Source organism: Lithobates pipiens, unplaced genomic scaffold, assembly GCF_037356315.1.
Source record: "Lithobates pipiens isolate NorthernLeopardFrog02 unplaced genomic scaffold, aLitPip1_a1.2 Scaffold_23, whole genome shotgun sequence".
Lineage (NCBI taxonomy): Eukaryota > Metazoa > Chordata > Amphibia > Anura > Ranidae > Lithobates > Lithobates pipiens.
Genome location: NW_027507785.1, coordinates 74144303 through 74168427, shown reverse-complemented (window position 1 = coordinate 74168427; position 24125 = coordinate 74144303). Strand labels below are relative to the sequence as shown.

The window sequence follows — 24125 nt, the reverse complement described above, 5'->3', positions numbered from 1 at the left end:
TTTAACTGAAAATTATGCGGTCGTGCGACGTGGCTCCCAAACAAAATTGACATATTTTTTTCCCCACAAATTTATTTTGGTGGTATTTGATCACCCCTGCGGTTTTTATTTTTTGCACTATAAACAAAAAAAGAAGCAATTTTGAAAAAAAAAACGCATTATTTTTTGCTATAATAAATATCCCCCCAAAAACTTTTTTTTTCCTCAGTTTAGGCCAATACGCATTCTTCTACATATTTTTGGTAAAAAAAATAAAAATAAAATCGCAATAAGCGATTGATTGGTTTGCACAATTATTATTAAAATTATTAATAATTTTTTTTTTTTTACTAGTAATGGCGGCAATCAGTGATTTTTTTATTGTGACTGCGACATTATGGCGGACACATCGGACATTTTTGACACATTTTTGGGACGGTTTTCATTTATACAGCAGTCAGTGCTATACAAGTGCATTGATTCCTGTGTAAATGACATTGGCAGTGAAGGGGTTAACCAGGAGGGGCCAGTGTAGAGGTTAAGTGTGTCCTAGGGACGTGTTGCTAACTGTGGGGGCGTGGCTGTGTTTTACACATCACTGATCTCTGCTCCAATGACAGGTAGCAGAGATCAGTGTCACTGTTGCTAGGCAGAACGGGGAGATGCCTGTTTACTTTAGCATTTCCCCGTTCTTCCTCCCGGTGAGATGATCGTGAGTATTCCCGTGATGATCGAGTCCACGGGACCAGCGATCTGACTCATGGAGGTCCCGACCGGCGCGCACGCAATGGCACGGCGGGACATTTAAAGGGACGTACCTGTACACCCATGTGCCTGTCCGTGCCATTCTGCCGACGTACATCGTCATGCGCCGGTCGGGAAGCAGTTAAGCAGAGGCTGTGGAAAATGCAATGGTGGGTATTGCAATGTTTTATGTTTGTCACACAGTATTTGTGCAGCAATTTTTAAAATGCAAATATTTATGAATTTTAGTGAATATACTGTAAAACACAATATAATACCCTATTACTTTACATAACTTTGTAAAATATAAAAGATTATGCCAAGCTGAGTAAATAGATACCTAACATGTTATGCTTTAAAATCGTGTATGTCCGTGGAATGGCATTAAACTTCAGTACCTAAAAATCTCCATAGGTGACGCTTTAAAAGACGTTACAGGTTACCAGTTTAGAGTGGCGCTTTAAAATTTTTTATATTTATTTATTCTATTTAAAACTTTTTTTTTTCTTTTTTTACACTGTCCATTTATTTATTTAATCAACCTTGTTGCTATCACTAGGAATGAACAAAATCACATGCTTCCAAAAAACTATAGGCCTATATCCGTTATAAATAATGACCGCAAAATATGTAGTAGGATGTGGGCTAACAGAATCTCCTTGGTGATCCCTTCCTCAATATCCCCACATCAGTCAGGTTTTATCCCTGGCCACCAAGGCTGCTCCCTTTATTTGCCTTAGCCATAGAGCCATTTGCTATGGCTATTATGCTACACCCAAACATTAAAGGGTATTTCCCATCCAATTCCCAGTTCCTTAGTTTGTATGCAGATGACCAGCTATTGTTTCTCACACAACCTACAACATCTCTACCTAACTCGTTAACCACTTTCTTACTGGACACTTAAACCCCCCTCCTGCCCAGACCAATTTTTAGCTTTCAGCGTTGTCACTCTTTGAATGACAATTGCGCAGTCATGCTACACTGTACTCAAATTACAGTACTCAAATTACATTTTCATAATTTTTTTCACACAAATTGAGCTTTCTTTTGGTGGTATTTAATCACCACTTGGGTTTTTATTTTTTGCTAAACAAAAAAAGACAGACATTTTTGAAAAAACAAAACAAAGACAAAACACGTTTCTTAGTTTGTTATAAAATTTTGCAAACAGGTAATTTTTCTCCTTCATTGATATTCGCTGATGAGGCTGCACTGATGAGGCTGCACTGATGGGCTGCACTGATGGGCACTGATGGGCTGCACTGATGGGAACTGATGGGCTGCACTGATGGGAACTGATGGGCTGCACTGATAGGCCAGATAAGGCAGCACTGATAAGACAACACTGATGGGCCCTGATAGGTGGCACTGTTTACATCACATGATCAGCTGTCATTGGCTGACAGCTGATCACATGGTAAGGGGTCAGCATCGATGGGAAGAAGTTAAAGACCCGGAAATAATTTTCTATATTGTCTGTGTAGCCCTGTTATAAGGGACTCATATGAAGTTGCCTTATCGACACAGGCTATGGCGCTAACCTGCAGGTAACCAAATGAGCCAAAGCCTTCGCTAAAGGAAGAGCAGACTATGAATATATAATTGGCAGTGCCTCCACCTGGAACAGGACTCCAGTGTATGTAGAGATGATCCCTTTCTAGGACAATAACTAGTAACTCACCCAAAATAACTGACAGCAGTAGTACTAATACACAGCATAGATTTCTAAAATAATGCAGACATACCAGCAAGTGATTAGTGTAATTTTATATATGATAAAGTGATGGCATTAAATATAACCAAAGAAATAACAATAACAACGTACATATGTCTTAGAAGAACAGTGTATATATGTATCTATACAGAGGCGTAGCTTGAAGCTTGTGGGCCCGATGCAAAAGTTGATCTGTCAGTGTTGGCAGGTGTTGGGGGAAGGTCACCTCCCGGAGAAGCTTGGTTACCATTCCATGTTCCATTCCAGCACACAGCACAGACACTTCCCCATCCCGTGTTGTTCTCACCCCATGCTCCTCTCCCTTCAGGAAATGGTTCATAGCTTTTCCCCAGCCTATGAGAACAGAGGGGTGTGGACTGTGGAAGCCCAGTACTGGAGCGTGGCTGTGGGGCCCTAGGGCAGATCGGAGCTGGACTTTGTGGAGGATATGATAATATGACAGGGAGGCTGCAGGGGCCCCCTGGAGCTAGGGGCGGGGTTGCGATTGTGACCCCTGCAGCCCCTTATGCCACGTCCATGAATCTATATATCCTGATATTTAACTAAAGACCTTTAACACCAATACCTCCAATGAGACACTGTGTCACAGTTCAGTTGCAGGGACCCCTGATGAGTTGACTTGCAAGGCGTAACACAATCCGGCTTGAGAGGACGAATGCATCTGTGGAGCGGTGGCTTCATGGGGACACTTGTACAGATGAACACCCTGGTGGTGTAAAAATCTGGAACGCGCCACCTACAAGGCAAATCAGGCCTATCTAACCAATCTCTTGGTCCCTAACCCGATTATGGGCTATCAATGCTACTGGGCCTCTACCTATCTAAATGGCCGTAGTAACCGAGAGGATACCTGGCTGCCTTGAGGGTGACCTATGATCCAGCGTACATGAATCATTTGTGACGCATACAAGCCTGTATGACACAATTACTGTAGAGTACTTTGTGTCCATCACCTCCGGTAAGAGTACCCACCTTTTTCTGCAAAAATCTTGGTTATTGATTGAAGGCTGTCCACGATTTGGGTCAACGGAATATCCGGTCTTATTGCACTCTTAGTTTTAGTTGGACTTTTTGCACTTGTTTACACATAGATTGTGTTTTTTTTTTTTCCCTACTAGATAGCACAACATCTAAATGTGTGCTGTCTTTCAGTAGGTCCCTACGTTATTGAATTAATAGGGTTTAAGTGATATTTATATTTTATTTTATTTTTGATATTTCAGCGCTACATTTTTTGTTACATATTGTTATTTGGACTTGGTTTGTTTGTATGTTAGCTGCTGGTTTGTGTGATTTCACAATTTTCATTATTTTTGTAGGAAGCGCAGTGTTTTCCCCCTTTTGCAATGAATCTGGTATCCCCCAAACTATCATAAGTCAAGATGGGTGGGGGATGCCTAGCTCATTCTCCTCTTCATACTTCTCTCTGAAGTAAAGCTGTGTTCTCAGGCCCTGAACTAGGACTTTGAGTGATGGAAAAGGATGGTACTGGTTGTGATTCAGAACTAGGCCCCTGACTGAATGTATGAACTGCATGGGGCACAAATTGTAGAGACCCAGGATCTAGCATCTGGGAAGGAGGAGTGTTGGTGCTGGCAACATCAGGAGTCACATTCCACTCCCTCTCACTGACATCAGAAAGATCAGATGAGGCATTCGCCTGAATAGGAGGCAGATCATTCACTGGAGTGTCATCTGTGATTTCCTCATCACTGACTTGAGGAATGGGCAGTAAATGATTGTGATACCAAGCTTTGGTTCTGTATATTAACCACTTACCTACTGGGCACTTAAACACCCCTCTTGCCCAGACCAATTTTCAGACCATTTTGAAGTATTGTAGTTTGTTGCCATTCCATGAGCATGCACAATTTTAGAACATATAATGTTAGGTATCTATTTACCAACATCATCTTTTATATTTTACCAGAAAAATTGGTTATTTGTTGTGTTTTTTGCATTAAAATTCATTAAAGTGTATCTTTCCTCAAAAAATGTAGTTTGAAAAACCACTGAGCAAATACCGTGCGAAATAAAAATTGCAACAACCACCATTTTATTCTCTAGGGCAGTGATGGCGAACCTTGGCACCCCAGATGTTTTGGAAATACATTTCCCATGATGCTCATGCACTCTGCAGTGTAGTGGAGCATCATGGGATATGTAGTTCCAAAACATCTGGAGTGCCAAGGTTCGCCATCACTGCTCTAGGGCCTCTGCTAAAAAATCTGTAATGTTTGGGGGTTCTAAGTCATTTTCTGGCACAAAAAAAATGCAGATTTTTACATCAAAAAGTGTCAGAATCGGTCTGGTCTTCAAATGGTAAAAGGATACATCATGAAGAAATGTGCATGCATTGCACAGATGTACTACATATGTCTTTTTTCCCTTTTTTTTTTTTTATCGTTGACATATGCTTTCAGATCTAAGAGATATGAGCTTGGTAAGGTACAGTGTGAAGGAAATAACTGAACAAAAGGCAAACAAGCTTTGCAAAATAATCCCTATAAATATCTTAGGCAATAATTAAGAATGTTGTTTACCGTTTGACATGTTTGAATAGGCACGGATCTCCATTGCTTGGAGCCAAAAGGATCTCGCTGGGGCCGGAGACATAGCAGTTCTTATACTGGTCAATGAGTTTGTGATGTAAATTCCAGGAGCACAAAGAACAAAGAATTGTGTAAGAATCACTATTGATTGGGAAATAGGAGTGGGGAGGAGTTGCTAAGATATCTTACAGACAGAAGACAGATAATACTTCTGAAATGTTTTGAGCCAAACGGATCCATTTGACTTGACCAAGTGCATAGCTTCCAACTGTCCCTGAATTTGAGGGACTGCCCCTGATTTGGAACAAAGTCCCTCTGTCCCTCTTTCCTCCTCATTTGTCTTTCATTTTGGTCTGATCAGACAGAAGACAGATAATACCTCATTCTGAAAGAGATCTGAAGAAAAGCAACATTTGTAGCCGCTATGTGGACTTTGGTAGCCTCTGTATTGTGTCTGATGACCTCTCTAACACACACTGAAGAGACCTGCCCAGGTAAGTCCAATCATAAAACTGTAGAAGGGACAATTTAGAAGTTCTCATGGAAATGAAATGGCAGTTCAGATGATCCAAAGCTTATAGGGCATTGTTCTACTACTGTTCTTTTCCATAAAGATAATCTGGGATTGCCTAACATTCTTCCATTGAGGATGATTTTATGCAGCAAGATGAAGTCAAGACAGATGGAATTTGTTCTAACAAACTTTTTTTCAAAGTATAATAAACAATATGTCCTTCCGTTATAATCAGATTCTGTTACTAGTTAATAAGGCTAACAATACATTGGTGAAAAAGAGTTCATTCCATTGAATAGGCAAGCGCTCCCGTTGGCAGATACACCACATCATGAGATGTTATAAATTGAGTTTTACATGGTCAGTAACTATTAAGAAGAGACCAATTCAAATGAATATCCTAATTCTATTACCTAGCAGTGTTGTTGAATTTCATGGCATTTGCTTTAAAATACTTCTGAAATGTTTTGGAGCTAAATGGATCAATCTGACTTGTCCGATCATGTGTAGAGAATTCCGATCGGACAAAGTGCCACGCATGCTCAGATCAAATTCCTAGACCAAAGCTATTGGCTACTAGCCTGAACGTAGTCCCATCGTAACGAAATAACGACAAAACGTTTTGAACGATCGGATTTTCCGACAACTTTGTCCGACCGTGTGTATGCAACAGTTTTGGACAAAATCCATCGGACAAAATCCAACAGATTTGGTTGTCAGAATGTCTGACCGTGTGTACAAGGGCTTAGGGATTGGCAAATCTGCCTAGGTTCTGTCCACAAACTCTTTTGCAAATTTTGCCGAAATTTTGACATTTGTAAACATTAAAGTCTATTGAGGGAAATTCTTGTTATTCAGTTCTTAATAACAGCCTGTTTGCAGTGTTAACTATTAAACTATTGTCAATTAAAAGGCATGGGAAGCTGGGCACTGCCATAGTGGACATGTACCAATGTGAACAAAAAAATAACTATACAATCCCTTTAAATGACATGCTTGTTGGATGTGATAAAGCTGTACACAGTGTTGGAGATATGCACAATTTTCATGAATAGTAGAGATGAGCCGAACAGCCCTGGTTTAGTTCTCGCCAAAACTCTCGAACATTTCAGAACTCTCGAACATCGCAAAAGTTCAGACCAGAACTGCAAACCCCATTGAAGTCTATAGGACCCAAATTTGAATCAAATCAAATCAAATCAAAAGTCCACATTTTGAAGGCTTATATGCAAGTTATTGGACATAAAAATGGTATGCAAAAAAATGCAAAAATTTTTTTTTTAAAAAGATAATTTTTAAAGTAGCTGTGATTTTAAGCCAATGGCGGCCACTGCGGTCTTAGCCAATGAGGAGTGAGAGTCCTGGGTCTCGGGCACATCGATGGAGGGCTTAGGTAAGTATTAGAAGGGGATCGGGGGCTGCTACACAGAAAAGGTTTTTCACCTTCATGCAAAAAACATGTTATACTTGCTTGTACTTACTAAAGCCTCATACACACGATTGGACTTTTCTGTGGATTTTGGTCCAAGGATGTTGGCTGTGAACTTGTTCTGCATATACACGGCAGAACATTTTCAGCCAACATTTACCAAATCACGTGGTTTTTCAGTTCTTTACCGCCACCCTTTGGGCAACTTCTGCTATTGTTGTCTGATGTTTAGTATCGGTTCTGAGCATGCGTGTTTGTACTTTGGATGTAAAAGATTTTTTTACCTTAATGCAGAGAATGCATTAGGTAAAAAACCTTTTAACTTTACAACCCCTTTAACAAGCTTGGGACCCCTTAGATATCACATCATGCGCAGGGGTCGGTGAGAACGGTTGTTGCTGCAACTTATTACCTTTATCAAAGTTTGGGTTTTTCAGTAATACCTGATCCCCCCCCCCCCCCCCCGGCCAGGTCCTTATGTCTCTTGAGTACTACTTGTACTATATGTTATGTATTATTGCGAGTCTGGTAAATTTCCCCTTGGGAACATGAGAGTGACCATGCTGGGCATGGTTACATGCTTACCACGACCACTGTATTTATGGGGGTTGTGAATTTCTGGTAAATGTTTTTCCTGTTTGAGCACTGGGACCTTGGCTTTTTGGGTATTAAAGAAGACCATCTTCTTTAATGGCTAGACTCCATTGGAGTCCGCCTGCTCAGTGGGGAATTGCTCCATTTTTTCAGAGCACACAGACACAGCCCGCTCATCTCTATGAGCAGTTGGATGTAGACCGCCGGTCCATTTACACCTGACTGTCATCCGATCTGCCAGACTGTTTTCAGTTGTTAGGATTGGATCAGATGTCCATGGATGCCTGCCATAGAGGAGACTGAAGGGTCCGATTAGGTCCACCAGAAAAACTGACAGGTGGGCCCGATCGGTCCACTAATGTGATAGGGGTCTTATGGGGGAGTGTCTTTAGAATGCTCAAAAATGTATTTCATATGTTGCTTTGAAGGTACATATAGAAGAGGACTAATGCACAGATTCTTTTCATGTATTAGTGAATTATGTTAAAATAATATCAATGTTGTCTTACTGTATAATCTGTTCCCCTAAAATATATTTCCGTACAGATGTAAAACTTGTTGGAATTGAAGGCTCTGACAAGTTGGCTATACTTCGTGGATGTCCTGGGTTGCCTGGACCTTCAGGCCAGAAAGGTGAACCCGGTGCTCCCTCAGAGAAAGGTTAGTGGATAATTGACCGTATATGAATTCTCACATAGAATATACACAGGAACCTTTCTAAGGCTCTATGCACACTGGACGTTAAAATAACGTTATAAAAATGCCAGTAGCTTTGCAATAGCGCTTATTAGCGCTTCTTTTGCGTTTTCCGCATTTTTTTTAGCCACGTTTTTAGCGTTTGGCGTTTATATGCGTTTAACGCTTTTAAGGCTCCATGTACACTGCTGCTGCTGCTGAACGGACATTTAGAAGCAGTTGGGCATTTTTTTCAACTGCTCCTGAACTCTCCACTTTGTTATCATCAGTACATGTACAGAGGGTCATTTACAGTCCTTTCTAGGCAGTTGAGTTTAAAGAATTTTTTTTGGAATGCAAAAAATGGGTTCAGAATCTGAGTTTAGAGGCATTTCAAGCATCAAGCGCTTCTAAACGCGGTAACTCGCGTTTAGCCGCCTTTCTTTTACAGGCGTGTTTTATTTTTTTTAAAACGCTTCTAAACGCAAATACAGCAAAACGGACGTTTTAAACGCGGATTACTGTCTGTCAAGTTAAATCGTTCAGGAGAGGTTGTAAAAATGTCCCGTGTACATGAAGCCTAATGCCCTGTACACATGAGTGGATTTTCTGCTCAAACTTGGCATGCATACACACGGTCACACAAAAGTTCTCTGAACTTTTGACCGTCAAGAACGTGGTGATGTACAACACTACGACGAGCCGAGAAAATGAAGTTCAATGCTTCTAAGCATGCATAAAATTGTTTCCAAGCATGCGATCATTTGTACAGATGATCGGAATTTCCGATTGGAACTTTTTCCGACCGAAAATTAGAGAACCTGCTCTCAATCTTTTCCTGGCTGGAATTCTGCCAGCAAAAGTCCAATGGAGCATGCACACGGTCGTAATTTCTGACCAAAAGCTCACATCTGATTTTTTCTGGCAGAATTTCTGATCGTGTGTATGGGGCTAAAGGGTTTTTTGAGGTCAGAAAAACAGCTCCTGAATGCGATTTTAGGGCGTTCAGACAACAGCCGATAAACTCCACTGCTAATCTAGCCCAAAAACATCCATGTGCGCATAGGATAACATAGAGGGGAGTTTATGGGCTGTTAAAAAAAATGCCCGAAACTCCCGAAAACAGCCATTTATGAGCTTCAGTGTGCAGGGAGTTTTACTATGCAAAGTCAAGAGGCAGCCAGAGCTATGCTACTTCCTCTCTCATTGACCTTCCTGCCCCTGTTCCCAATTGCACTCTGGCTAGGGATGAGCTTTCAATATACACGATTTCACGGAAAAATTTTGTGCATGCCATCATTTTGTGAAATCTTCTACTTTCTTTTATTAAAGGTAGTTATCTTAATAAAAAACACCAATTGTCATTGTCAGTTTGATTAAACCATGTCAGACCTATTTGCTCTGAAGAGTTAAACACATTCATTTGAATATGCTGCCCAATGCGGTAAAGTGGTAGTAACCTTTTTTTCAACCATTTTTACCTACAGGTAATCTTATAATAAAGCTTACCTGTAGGTAATATTTATATTTCATAAATGTGCACTGTAAGAGATATTTCATGGACCAGTAGCATGCTCTGAAGAAATGGCATGCCGTTCCTTCAGAGTTCTGTGCCATAAACAGTGACTTCATTGTGGCTCAGCCAATCAGACGGCCGGATTCCGGAAGGAAGTCCGGGTGAACATGGAAGCCCTGTCAGCTAGAGGGTTTGTTTTAAGGTAAGTTTCTCATAATGTGCAAGTATGCGATGCATATTATGACATGGGTGAATTTAGGGGAGAACCTATATATCAGTGCTGCCTTACATTTTTGTATTCACTCCCCCCTTACATCAACAAACCCCCACCCCTCAAATTGTCCTGGCGCGCTGTCACTGACTTTCTCTCAGGTGCACAGTGCAGGGGTCAGTCAGATGGTTCCAGCTTGGTGGCTCTGATTTTATCCTATAGCCTCCTCTCCACAGTCCACATGACAAAAGCCAAGAGATGATCAGAGATTCTGGACATGATACAAGAGATGTTCAGAGATTGCAGACATGATACAGGAGATGGTCAAAGGCTGTGGACAGGATACAGGAGATGGTCAGAGACTGCATACATGGTACATTAGGTGGTCAAGGACTGCAGACAAGACACAGGAGATGGTCAGAGGCTGTGAACATGATACATGAGATGGTAAGGGACTGCAGACACAATACAAGAGTCAGCCAGAGACTGTGAACATGATACAGTAACAGGAGATGGTCAGAGGCTGCGGAGTGGACAGGATACAGGAGATGGTCAGAGGCTGCGGAGCGGACAGGATACAAGAGATGGTCAGAGGTTGCGGAGTGGACAGAATACAGGAGATGATCAGAGGCTGCGGAATGGACAGGATACAGGAGATGGTCAGAGACTGCGGAGCAGACAGTATACTGGAGATGATCAGAGGCTGTGGGGCGAACAGGATATGATGATAGGGGCCGGACTTACAGAGGAGCTATCGGGTATCAATGCACTCTGACGGTACACACTGTCAGCGTGCATTGGGAACAACACTGGAAAAGACATTGGGCAGATATACCTCTGTTGCAATGTTGATTTGCGGCAGAACCCCTGGGGAATTCTCCAGGAACCCTAGGATTCAGCAGAACCCCAGTTGAGAAACACTGTTCTATAGTATTTCCTTTCTCTCCTACCCTAGTAACTGCATAAAGGTTATGTAGGAGGCTGGAGGGAATGTAAAATGAGCTGGCCCAGCACAGATATTAACTAGATACTCTCAGAAAGCCACAGAGACTGTTCTAAGGAAATAACTGTATCTGAAGATGACAAATTGGCTAGCAAGTTTAAACATACATTGAAAGAGAATAAAAATAATTTATAGAAAGAAAAATCACTGAAAGCAAACATGAAATAAAATGGGCCTTAGTGAAGGAGCCAATTGAGAGTCCATTCATCTCAGGAAGCTCCAAAACAAAAGAGGTGAAGAAGCCACCATGGGAGTCCAAAGTACCAAAGCAAGCCTCCTCAGTGACTAAAAAAAATGTACATTTATTATTTATAACTCAGGCACCTGGGTGGATGATGGGTGCAATGTCAGGCTCCTGCACACTCTACCATATCTTTCTTACTTTCTGCCCATATCTCCATTCAGGCTTTCAGTTAGAAAGCTAGAGGGAATGTCAATGGACTATGAGAGCGCTGATCAGTGCCCCCATATTCCATTGAGAACTCGTAAGTAAGTCTGCCATGGTGAAACATAGGATGTTTATTTATTTACCAATCTCTGCAGAAACCCCCGCCCGCTGTCATGGGAAGCCAGGGGTTTGGGGGGTGTGGGCTGCAGAACATGTTACATGTTACACGCTAAATATGGGTGTAACCTGTTCAAAAGGTGAACTTATCCTTTAAGTATAAGGGTAGAGAAATAAGGTGTAATAAAAAAAACTGTTTAACTTTAGTTAATCCTATAATGTTTGCTCTCCTAGAATGCATGAGCTCTCAGGAAATGTTTGCTCTGGGTATAGACTAGCATGGTAAAGCCAGATATGGTTTCATTATCATTGTGGTTACTGGACCAATAGAAAAATGAATCTAAATATTATTGCAACTCTTTCCTGCCAGGGCCAAAGGGAGAACCTGGGAAAGCTGGACCTGCCGGGTCACCAGGTATGGTTTTAGGTGTCTTTGTCGCACCTTTTGTACATCAGACCAAACACTTTGATTTCATCTGTCAGACAACTGCTTGGTTTTGAAGATGTTCCTTAAGTACAAATCTGAAGCCAAAACTTTTTTTTTTTTTTTATTTGCTACCCGGGCCCCATTAGAGTGATTATCTTCATGTCCTGTCCCGTAGACTCAACAGAAAGTGAGAGGACCCCTCTTAGTTGTCTTGGGAACAAATATCCCCATTAGATGATTTCCCCTCCATTACTGTTCTGGTGGCAACTTAAAGTTTTGTATTTAGCCTCACTTTTGTTTCTGAAGCCATTGGTGATAAGAACAGGGACAGAGCATCTTCCTTATGGGGACACAGGCAGCAATTCAAACGTGACCGTGGATCTAACCCCTCACCACCCTATACAAACCAATAAATTCATTAAGTATTCACTTAATTTAGTGTCTGTCCTGTTGAAAGATGATGAAGAACCCAATAAAAGAATGCCTTATCCTTTCCATATGTTTGGGAAGTAGGGTTTCACCTTACAATCATTCATTTATATGATGTGATAAGATACCACAATCATAATTTAGCATTTACATCTTGTATTTGGCCTTTTGAAGCCCCTGTTACACTTACTAAATCCCTCTAAGTATATATCTTAGACCAGTGGTCTTCAAACTGCGACCTGGGGGCCAGATGTGGCCTTTTGTTTGCCTCTATCCAATCTTTGCAGCACTATTCCTCCCACTAACACCAACAGTAGGCACTATTCTTTTCACTGCACAGCAGGTGTTCAGACCTGGGAACTAAGCACAGGGATGGTGGGAACCCCTCATAATGGGCACAGCAGGTTTACAGACCCGGGAACTAAGCACAGGGATGGTGGGAACCCCTCATAATGGGCACAGTGGGTGTACAGACCCAGGAACTCAGCACAGGGATGTCGGGAACACCTCATAATGGGCACAGTGGGTGTACAGACTCGGGAACTCAGCACAGGGATGTCGGGAACACCTCATAATGGGCACAGTGGGTGTACAGACTCGGGAACTCAGCACAGGGATGGTGAGAACCCCTCATAATGGGCACAGCAGGATTACAGACCCGGGAACTCAGCACAGGGATGGTGGGAACCCCTCATAATGGGCACAGTGGGTGTACAGACCCAGGAACTCAGCACATGGATGTCGGGTACACCTCATAATGGGCACAGTGGGTGTAAAGACCCGGGAACTCAGCACAGGGATGGTGAGAACCCCTCATAATGAGCACAGTGGGTGTACAGACCTGGAAACTCAGCACAGGGATGGTGAGAACCCCTCATAATGGACACAGCGGGTGTACAGACCTGGGAACTTAGCACAGGGATGGTGAGAACCCCTCATAATGGGCACAGCAGGTGTACAGACTTGGGAACTCAGCACAGGGAACCCCCTCATAATGGGCATAGCAGGTGTACAAACCCCTGGATAGGAGGGGGCAGAATTTACTTGAACTTATTGGCTGTATTTTCTTCCTGCAGTCGCTGACTGCTGGTGGAAGGGAGAGGAGAAGAAGACCCATTTTAGATGCTACAAGTGAAGGGAAATACAGCCCAGTTCTAGTTAATGCTGCACCACCAGGTTGCAGTAATATCAGAAGTACCCAGGAGAATACATAGGGACTAGTGGGCAGCCTGACTTGTAGTCAGTGTTTTCTATGGGTGGTCACCAGCAGAAAAAAGAAACATAGAGAGCCAACACACTGAGCACACTGCACAGCACTAATATCAGCTCCAGTACCAGCATATGAACCAGGACCGAGCACTCACCTTCCAACCTGCTGCACTGTGACCTGTATTGTGGGAGGGGGGGGGGGGCATTCCAGGGAGCTTGGAGGGGGGACTTTATCAGTGTTTCTGTGTTTCACTGCCTATGATGATTGTCGGGAACTGGTGAAGACACTTCCAGGCCAGGCTGCTCTGTGCATTGTTGGTAGGAGGGGAGCGCAGATCTCTTCCATACAGTATGGAGCAGCTCTATCAGAAATCTTCTCCTTTCCCCAGTGACTGAGCCCGTCCCCGCACTCCTTCCCCCTCCTTGTGTTTGTCAGTCCTTTCAGACTGACACCCGGCTCTACACACAAGGCTGTGTCATCTCCTCACCAGAGAGCTGTGTACACAGCAGCCGCAGTTGCACCCTAGGTGGCAGTGCGCCCTAGGCAGCTGCCTGGTCCGCCTAGTGGTAGCACCGGTCCTGATCCTGATGCAGACAGGAAACTTAACCCAGGGGTCCAGATCCTTCTTTTGCCGTTCCTTGTGGATTCCATAGCCTGCTACACCTGTCTGATCCTCATTTGATGTTATGACTTGTTAGTCATTACTGAGAGGTTACCTATACCCCCTAGTCTCCAGCCCTCCTACTAAATAAATTTGGCTGTTGCCTTTCTTCAACTTTATCAGTTTGACCACCATCATCCTTTGGAGACTGGAGTCTATGGACTATGATTTGTCTGTGGCACAGTCCTTGTACATGAACATTTCTATTACCACCGATCGGATGGAGGGTTGACCACCGTATCTGGGTATCTGAATGTCCGGTAGTTTTTTATGTCTATGTGAGCTCATTATCAAAGGAGGATTTCATAAGGCGCATTTTGCAAGAAGCACTTTATTTGATACATGAATTGCAAGATTTCATTGTCTATCTAGGACTCATTTTTTGAACTTTATACATCAATATATTTTTTGATCACATTGGATTATACTATTTTTAGCTTTTTAACATTTTATTTATTTGGATTATTATCACGTGGCTTATTTATCACTTTTTTTCATCACCTGTTCACTGGTATCGTTATTCTTTTTGTGATTATCACTGTTTTGAGGTTGCGCTCATCACTATTTTATCTAATCACAGTGAAGTACTACTGAGCAGGAAGCAGAGCTTACACACTAAATTAAGATGGCTGCTCACATGGATGTCTATTCAGTATACAAAGTAACACATTTTTTTAAACATTAACTTACAGCAATACATTATTTAATATTAAGAATTAACATGAGTGTAGTTTTGCTTTAATGAAGAACAGATGTTCCAGGTCTACCGCAAAAAAAGTGAATGTCCATGAAACCTGTTTTTATATTCATTATATTTTATTTTGTTTGGTTTCGGTACAGGAGGAAAGGGTGTTCCAGGAGCTAAAGGTCAAAAAGGTAAGGATTTTATACATTACTATTGTCTAGAATAACTGATGTATTTATTTCATGCATTTCTATAGCACCAACATTTTGTAAACGAATGCTGTGTATACAGGGCCGGACTGGAATGAATCCGTCGGACAATTCGATCGTGTGTGGGCTCCATTGGACCTTTGCTGTCGAAAAATCAGATGGACTTTAGATTTAGATCATGTTTCAAATTTTTTCAACGGACTCGAGTCCAGTCGAAAAATCCGTTCGTCTGTATGCTAGTCCGACGGACAAAAACCGATACTAGGGCAGCTATTGGCTACTGGCTATGAACTTCCTTATTCTAGTCCGGTTGTACGTCATCACAGTCGAATCCATCAAACTTTGGTGTGATTGTGCGTGGCCAAGTCCGTTCCTTTGGAAAGTCCGTCGGAACTCCACTGAAAGTCCATCAGGATGACCGTCAGACCTAGTCTGCCGGAAAGTCCGGTCGTGTGTACGCAGCATTAGAGCATGAGGCAGGAAAGGTGCCAGATATGTAACACCTTCCCAATAGAAATGAGCTCCCAGTTAAGTCTGAACACTGTTTTGGACCGAACTTTGTTCAGATTTCTGTCTTACAGTAGCTGAACAGTGGGCTCCCATTACTATATATGACAGCTTCCTTCTTTAGTATCACTTTTAGTATTAGGAGGAGAGCTTAATATGCCATAGTGCACACAAAGAATACTGTACCCAACTCACTAAATTCTGTCTTCACTAGGAGAGAAAGGAGACGCGGGCACTCCAGACCGAGGCTATGGTGAGTTATGGGAATATTATTCTGGGAGAAAACAAACTGTTTGCTTTTCCTTTCTCCATGTGGTAAGGTGATGATATTGCCACCAGTGGCTCCTTCTAAAGTAAGAGGATAAAGTGATCATCTTTGTCTGCCTGCTAGACATGTGCAGAATGAAAACATTTGTTTTGTTTTGTTTTGTTATTTACATAAATTTGTTTAGTTAAATCTATTTAATTAATTTAATTTGTTTTTGGAATTCGTTTGGTTTATTTAGGTTATTTACATAAATTAGTTTAAAGTCGTTAAATTTATTTCATTTGTTTTCAGAATTCGTTTAGTTTTTCCTATCTCAATTCGACCAAATTTGGAAAATTCTAAATCGAATTTATATTATTTGCAATTCGCAGTGTGGAAGATGGTTATATTCTTAATAATTCACTCTATTTTATTGTTTTTTCTATTCTATTCTTTTCTGTTCTTTTCTTTTCTTTTCTATTCATTTATACCTATTTGAATGTATTCTATTCAAATTTTGAAAGATGGTTATATTGTTATATTCTATTCTTTCTGTTCTATTGTTTTTTTCTACTCTATTGTTTTCTATGATTTAATTTTCAATTATATTATTTTCTATTATATTCAAATTCAAATTTGTTCTATTCAAAATTAGAATTCTGGAAGATGGTTATATTCTTTCTATTTTATTCTATTCTAATGTTTTTTCTCTTCTATATTCTTTCCCATTCTTTTATTTTCTATTCAATGCAAATCTATTTTTTCTATTCTATTTGCATTCAAATTCATTCTATTTAAAAATTTGAATTTCAGAAGAATGTTATATTCTATTCTTTTCTTTTTTTATATATTGTATTATTTTCTATTCTATTCTATTTTTTTTTCTATTTGGATTCAAAGTTATTCTATTTGAAATTTCAGAAGATGGTTATAGTCTATTTTATTCTATCCTATTATTGTATTTTATTCCTTTATTTTCTATTCTATTTTTTCTATTCTTTCATTTTCTATTCTGTTCTGTTTTGCTCTATTCTATTCTTTTATTTTCTATTCTATTCCTTTATTTTTTATTTTATCCCTTTATTTTCTATTATATTTTTCTTCCATTCTCTTATTTTCTATTATGTTCTGTTTGACTCTATTTTATCTATTATTTTATTTTCTATTCAATGATTTTTCATTCTATTGCATTCTGTTCTATTCTTTTCCTTAATTTTCTATTCTATTTTCCCTTCTGAAATTCCAGTTTGAATTCGATTAGAAAACTATCCGAATTTGATTTCAAAACTATCAGAATTTTCATTTCATTATTTCGGATTCGTTTAAAATTTGTTGCTTTTGTAATTCGGAAATGCGGATACATCGGTGATTCTGGCAGTTTTTCTAACACTAGTGTGCATGGACCCTTAACCAATATAAATGTAATTACTACATTTGTAATGACTACAGACATGCAATAATTTTTGTCTTTTATATCTGCCTAAACCTAAAGCCTAAACCTTTAAGAGAGATGCAAAGTAAATTAGAACCAAAATGTTATTACTGTCCGTGTCCCCACTGGAGAGAGTCACCATCTTTGTTTGTCCTGGTGACTGTCACTGGAACAGAAATTGCTAAGAAATCCAAAGTTTTACAGTTTTTACCAGAACTAGCGGTGAGGGAAGGGACACTCTGGTGACAACCATATAAGAAGGGACTTCCTCTCACTTTAGAGATATTTACTCTCACTTCCTGTTATGCCTCCAAGAAAGGAAGTGAAGGGAAATCTCTCTCAGGGGACACATACAAAATAAAACAAAATAAGTGATGCAAGTTTTAGATACTCCCCATTCCATTCCTTCACTATAGAAGCTTTGGCTTTAGGTACTCTTTAATAAACAGCCCACTGTATATCAGGTATTGACAAACTCTTCATTCTGTCTGCCTTTTCTTACCCTAAGCTGCACTCACTCCCAAGATTGTATTTCTTCTGTAGCTGCACGGAACTGCAAAGAACTTCTCAACCTGGGAACTATCTTCAGTGGCTGGTACACCATATATCCTGACGGGGAGAAGTCACTAACAGTTTTCTGTGACATGGATACAGAAGGAGGAGGATGGATCGTAAGTTTTTATATGGCAGGGAAACCCCATTTTACAATCAACATGAATGAGTAGACCTGTGCATTTTGTTTTGTTACGAATCAAAATGCGGACAAATATTTCATTACAAAAGTAACAAAATTAAAAGAATGCTTAAAAAAGCAAACTAATTCGAAAACAAATTTGAATCAAACTTGAAAACAAATTTGAATCGAATTAAAAAAATAGAAATTGATTTTCTAAAAAATACAATAGAATACAATAGAAAATATAAATATAAATATAAAATAATAAAGCAATAGAATATATTTATATATATAATTTTTTTTTTTTGTTCTATTGTTTTTTATGCTTTTCTTTTCTATTATTTTCTATTCTATAATAAAATTCATTCTATACGAAATTCAAATTTCAGAACAAGCTTTGAAGCGGCTGCAAGTCCCTCCTGGTGTTTTAGTGTGCCTGGGTAGAAAAGTCCAGCCCCCCTGCCTGCAGCTTGGCAAAGTTTTTATGGCAAGCTGCAGCTGCATGAGGCTGAATGCTGTACCAAGTGGCATTCATGCTTGGGACCCAATGCATTTACTGTCTGTGCTGACCGAGCTCCTCCTCCTATCCTCTCGTCTCCCTACAAACTTTTATGTTGCTGCCAGGGGAGGAGCAAAAGAAAATGGCATAAAGTGACTGTGACAGACTCAACCGGGACAAGGGCTTTTATAGGGAACTGCAGGCTAGCCTCTTGAATACTGACTATGGGCCCTGGCATTTGAGGGGGCTCTATTCTTTGGGAGGTGTGCGCCTGGGGGTACTTTTGGAGTAGGTTTACTTCAGATTCAAGTCCATATCTCCCCGAAACACACAGACTCTGAGAACTGGAGGACCAGGATACAGAGTTGGAGCCTCTATGCCCAAACCAGCATTGACTGCTTCAACCCCTCTTAGACTCAGAGCAGATGTTAATATAATCAGCTCAAAACAACCTCATGATGGGGTCTGTTATAATCTGTTTATTAAGTTGATATGTGTTTATTGTTAAGTGTGTCTCTCTCTCTTGTGTGCCTCCTAGGTGTGAGTGAATGAATTCATTCATTCATTAATAGTTAATTGAGTCACCTATTGCTTCGGTCTGTTGGCTAATCCTATTGGAGGTTCCTACATGATAGGATTACTCTTGTGTATACCTTACTGCATTATCTAACCATTGTGTTAGGTATTTTATGTGATAGACCAACACAAAGTGGCACATAATTGTGAAGTGGAAGGGAAATGATAAATGGTTTTCACATTTTTTTTTTACAAATAAATATCTGAAAAGTGTGGTGTGCATTTGTATTCAACCCCCCTTAGTCAATACTTTGTAGAACCGCCTCTTGCTGCAATTACAGCTGTAAGTCTTGTTGGGTATGTCTTTTTTCCCATTCTTTGAAAACTAGCTCAAGCTCTGTCAGATTGGATGGAGAGCATGTGTAAACAGCAATTTTCAAGTCTTGCCACAAATTCTCAATTGTATTTAGGTCTGGACTTTGACTGGACCATTCTAACACATGAAAATGTTTTGATCTAAACCTTTCCATTGTAGCTCTGGCTGTCTGTTTAGGGTCATTGTCTTGCTGGAAAGTGAACTTACTTACGTTTTAAGTCTTTTGCAGACTTCTGTAGATTTCCCTGTATTTGGCTCCATCCATCTTCCTATCAACTCTGACCAGCTTCCCTGTTCCTGCTGAAGAAAAGCATCCCCACAACATGATGCTGCTACCGCCATGTTTCACAGTGGGAATGGTGTGTTCAGGGTGATGTGCAACAATGGCTTTCTTCTTGCCACTCTTCCATAAAGGCCAGATTTGTGGAGTGCATGACTATTAGTTGTCCTGTGGACAGATTCTCTCAGCTGAGCTGTGGATCTCTGCAGCTCCTCCAGAATTACCATGGGCCACTTGGCTGCTTCCCTGATTAATGTTCTCCTTGCCCAGCGTGTCAGTTTAGGTGGACTGCCAGGTCTTGGTAGGTTTGCAATTGTGCCATACTCTTTCTCGTTAAAAATGTTTTATTTTATGTTAAAATAAATTACATGTACAGAATATAAGACAAATTATGTGATACCAGAAATAAAAAGTAGACATATTGAAGTACGGATGATACAAAGCAAAGAAGAATTTCAAGATATTCTCGTGGGAATGACAATAAATGGCCTTTATATATTTTAGAATTTGAAAACATTCTTATAGCTGAGTTTTAAACATTTTAATCCCAAGAAAATATAAATATGTCTAAAAGAAAATATATGATTTTAAAGTTTTGACCATAACTTCTAAAGTATGTTTATAGTAAGTATTATATAGTAAGGGAAGAACATAAAAGGTATATAGGAGGGGAAGGGGAGGGAATAATTCTCCGGAGGAGGTTTTATATATCATCTAATGTTGTAATTCTATAAAAAATCTTAATCACCATAACAATAAAACTCGGTTGTCAATATTATCTGACGTATAATATTTAATCCAGGGTTTCCATATGATATCAAACTTTGTCATCTGGTTTTTATCTATAGCGTCCATTTTAGCATGGATGAAAGATTGATTCATTCTACGTTTGGTTTCTGCAATATTCACCACATCTGTTTTCGTGCCATACTCTTTCAATTTTCGGATGATGGATTGAACAGTGCTCTATGAGATGTTCAAAGCTTGGGATTTTTTTTATAACCTAACCCTGCTTTAAACTTCACAACTTTATCACTGACCTGTCTGGTGTGTTCCTTGGCCCTCATGATGCTGTTTGTTCACTAAGATTCTCTAAAAAACCTCTCAGGGCCTCACAGAACAGCTGTATTTATACTGACATTACATTATACAGGTGGACTATATTTACTAATTAGGTGACTGTGGAAGGCAATTTTTTTTCACTATATTTTAGTTAAGGGTATCAGAGTAGAGGGGGCTGAACACAAATGCATACCACACTTTTCAGATATTTATTTGTAAAAAAAAATTGAAAAACATTTATCATTTTCCTTCCACTTCGCATTTATGTGGCACTTTGTGTTGGTCTATTAAATAAAATCCCCAAAAAATACATTTATGTTTTTGGTTGTAACATGCCAAAATGTGGAAATTTTCAAGGGGTATGAATACTTTTCAAGGTTCTGTAGTGTCGTCTAGTTCTTGAGTGCAATATTCAGCTATAATATCTGGTTCCTGAGCCCAGAGTGGAGGAAGCTGTACCGTAATGAAGGTACCCAGGCGTCACAGTGACAGCTGCTTGAGCTGCTAACATCACATCCAAGATGGCTTTTGGGTTGGATCACAGATCTAATTTAATGTAATTGTTTTTTTTTCTTTTGGCAGGAAAACAGTTTCAGTACAACTGGTCCAAAATGTAATATATCAGACAAACAAATTTATATATTTTACTGTACTGTTGATTCACCTAATCCAATTCATGATGGAGCCTACACCAAACCCTTTAAGTGTTTGTGTTTTACCTACATCCAGGGCCGTCTTTAATATTGATTGGGCCTTGGGCAAAAATGTTCTTAGGGCCCCCCTCCCCCCCATGCAATTTCACTCTCCACCTTCTCTGAGACATAAAATAAATAGCAGCTAGACTTAAAATCAGTTTACCTTATCAGATCAGGCAGCGATTGCGATTGGTTGCCAGAGGTTACAGCATATCATTACCGCTCACTAACTGGTGGCTAGAGGTTACAGCACTCCTTAAGGCTCACTGATTAGTTGCTAGAGGTTACAGCACATGATTTCTGCTTATTGATTGGCTGCTAGAGATTACTGTACAGTAATACTGCTCACTGGTTGCTATAGGTTACAGCACATCATCTCTTCACTGCAGCAGGGCATGATATACAAATGAATACTGCCTTTATTTACATATCAATTCCGTTGGCCTCAGCTATTAACATATGCATGTCACTGCTATTTACATATGAATGCTGCTTATTTACATATAAACACAGGGTCTGCAGATGAGTCATCTGTACACAACAATAGGGCAAAGCTGGGCAGCATTAGTAGCAGCACTTCACACTGAGATATCAGGACACAGCACAGGACTAAAACTTCAAGGGACAAGGGAATGCAAACTGGGATAGTTGGCAAGTATGAGGCAGCTGCTTTGGGCCCTACAACAACGACAGGGCCCAGGGCAGCTGCCCCTTTTGCCCTGCTTTAAAGACAGCCCTGCCTACATCCCGATGAATTGCTAAACTGCTGGTGCTGCTGAATGGCTAAACTAAAAAAAAAAAAGTATTTGCCATAGATCTATCCAGTCGTAGGTTGTTCAATGTACAACCTGAACAGATTTTAGGTGATCTTTGACATATAACATCAATCAGTATGCTGGCCAGGAGTGACCTGATAGAACTTCTCATAATGCTGGCCAGGTCCGTTCTAAGAGTAGAAGTAGTCCCTGGTGTGTATTAAATCTTATTAGAACTTTTTTAATCCCATTATATACAACATATGATAATATGGAGGTCGGTGTTTCTACAGTGTGTGTGATAATAATGACACATATCACGATATTACAAAACGTAATTCAATTTTATTGTACACATCTAATACACTGCTATACTGTAACATTACAGAGCTATTTATTCCAGACTATTCACCCAGAATAGAATTGTGAAGGTTCTCTTGTATCCAGGTGATGGTATAACTAGTAGTAGAAAACTGTAACTACTACTAGCCCAGCTAAATTAGCCTACCTTATTCATCATCTGTCATCTTGCTTACTATTCTGGCAAATACCATTAGCACCATCATCATTTTACCTCACAATCTATTTCAACCTTTAGGTATTCCAGAGGCGATACGATGGCACAGTGAATTTTTTTAGAGACTGGGCGGACTACAAGAGAGGGTTTGGCAATCAGCTGAGTGAATTCTGGCTGGGAAATGATAATATCCATCTGCTGACATTATCTGGTAATTATTATGTGTACTCTTACATTCTAAACCTTGTCTTTTCTTTTTCCTGCAATCTAGACACACTCTTGTCTAGTGTTTGATAAATTGCCAGTTTATTTTCTATGTCGTGAGGTACAGTATCAAAGGTTATGATGACATATACAGTTTCCCGGGAAAACCTTGTCTGATAAGCATACGCACGGTCAACATGGTCAACTGACTGAAAGTGACAAAAGGACATTGCGCAGGATTGTGACCCGGAATAAGAAAACAACTACTGTTGTTGCAGTCCTGTCTCCATGGGACTGAGATTGAACTCTGCAGTCACTTTTGCAGCAATTGTTTCTTATTCCAGGCCACAATACTGCGCAGTTTCCTTTTTGCCTTTTGACTGTGCTTATGCTTATCAGACAACGTTTTTCTGGAAACTGTATATGCCGCCATAGCCTTTGATACTGTACCTCAGCAAACAAATTGGCAACTTCAGTTTTAGATTCACCCGCTAAGTTCGCACCTATAATTTGCTCTCTTTGAGGCTCAGTAAGCTCTGACATGACTCCATATTACTAGTAGTGATGGGCGAATGGTTCCGCCCGAGCATAAGTTCGTGTTGAACTTTCGTTGTTCGGTGAACAGCTGAACAAACGGGCCGTTTGAACATTTGTTCGGCCTCCCGAACCGACCACAATGCATTGCAGCGCTGAACACTGCATTGGAAGCCCTGATTGGCTGATTCAGTGAAAGCTTCAGGCAATCAGGGCACAGAGCACTGTCAGAGTCATGATTGGACACTGTCATCGTGACTTTATCTAATCATGGCTGGTTCCCGCCCCACAGTATAAAAGTATTTTTTCAATGGCAGCCATTTTCAGTGTGATTTCGGTGTGGAGAGAGATAGAACATGGCTCTGTTCAGTGCTATCAGTTAGTTAGTGTGCTATACTGTGCTATTTTGCTTCAATTGTCAGTGTAGAATATTAGTTTAGTGTCAGTCTAGGGATAGTGTGAGTGTAGCAAGGAGGACCATCATTCAACTTTGCATAGTGTGCAGCTAGAGGGACAGCTCAGATAGTTTCATTGTAGTGTGGTGAGACCGTGTCATTCATACATCCATTAGTGTAGAGAACTTCCCAGTATGCTATTGAGTTGTTGGGCTGCCCTGCATCCAACGTGCTTTCAGAACAGGCATTCAGTGCTGCAGGAGGTTTTGTTACTGATCATAGAACGCGTCTGTCCACAGACTCCGTAGACCGTTTGACTTTTAAAAAAATGAATCAGTACTGGATTACC

General features: G+C 40.3%; 1 protein-coding gene across 1 annotated transcript in view; it reads left to right on the top strand.

Annotated features, from left to right (window-relative positions):
* Positions 1 to 5082: 5082 nt before the first annotated feature.
* LOC143927668 (ficolin-1-like) overlaps positions 5083 to 24125 on the top strand; it is a 30176-nt gene continuing 11133 nt past the window's right edge. The window contains exons 1-7 of the mRNA XM_077451891.1: positions 5083 to 5507; positions 8097 to 8210; positions 11831 to 11875; positions 15028 to 15063; positions 15803 to 15841; positions 17811 to 17938; positions 22725 to 22854. Coding sequence (XP_077308017.1) covers positions 5438 to 5507; positions 8097 to 8210; positions 11831 to 11875; positions 15028 to 15063; positions 15803 to 15841; positions 17811 to 17938; positions 22725 to 22854 — 562 coding nt within the window. The 5' untranslated portion in view covers positions 5083 to 5437. The remainder of the gene's footprint in view (positions 5508 to 8096; positions 8211 to 11830; positions 11876 to 15027; positions 15064 to 15802; positions 15842 to 17810; positions 17939 to 22724; positions 22855 to 24125) is intronic.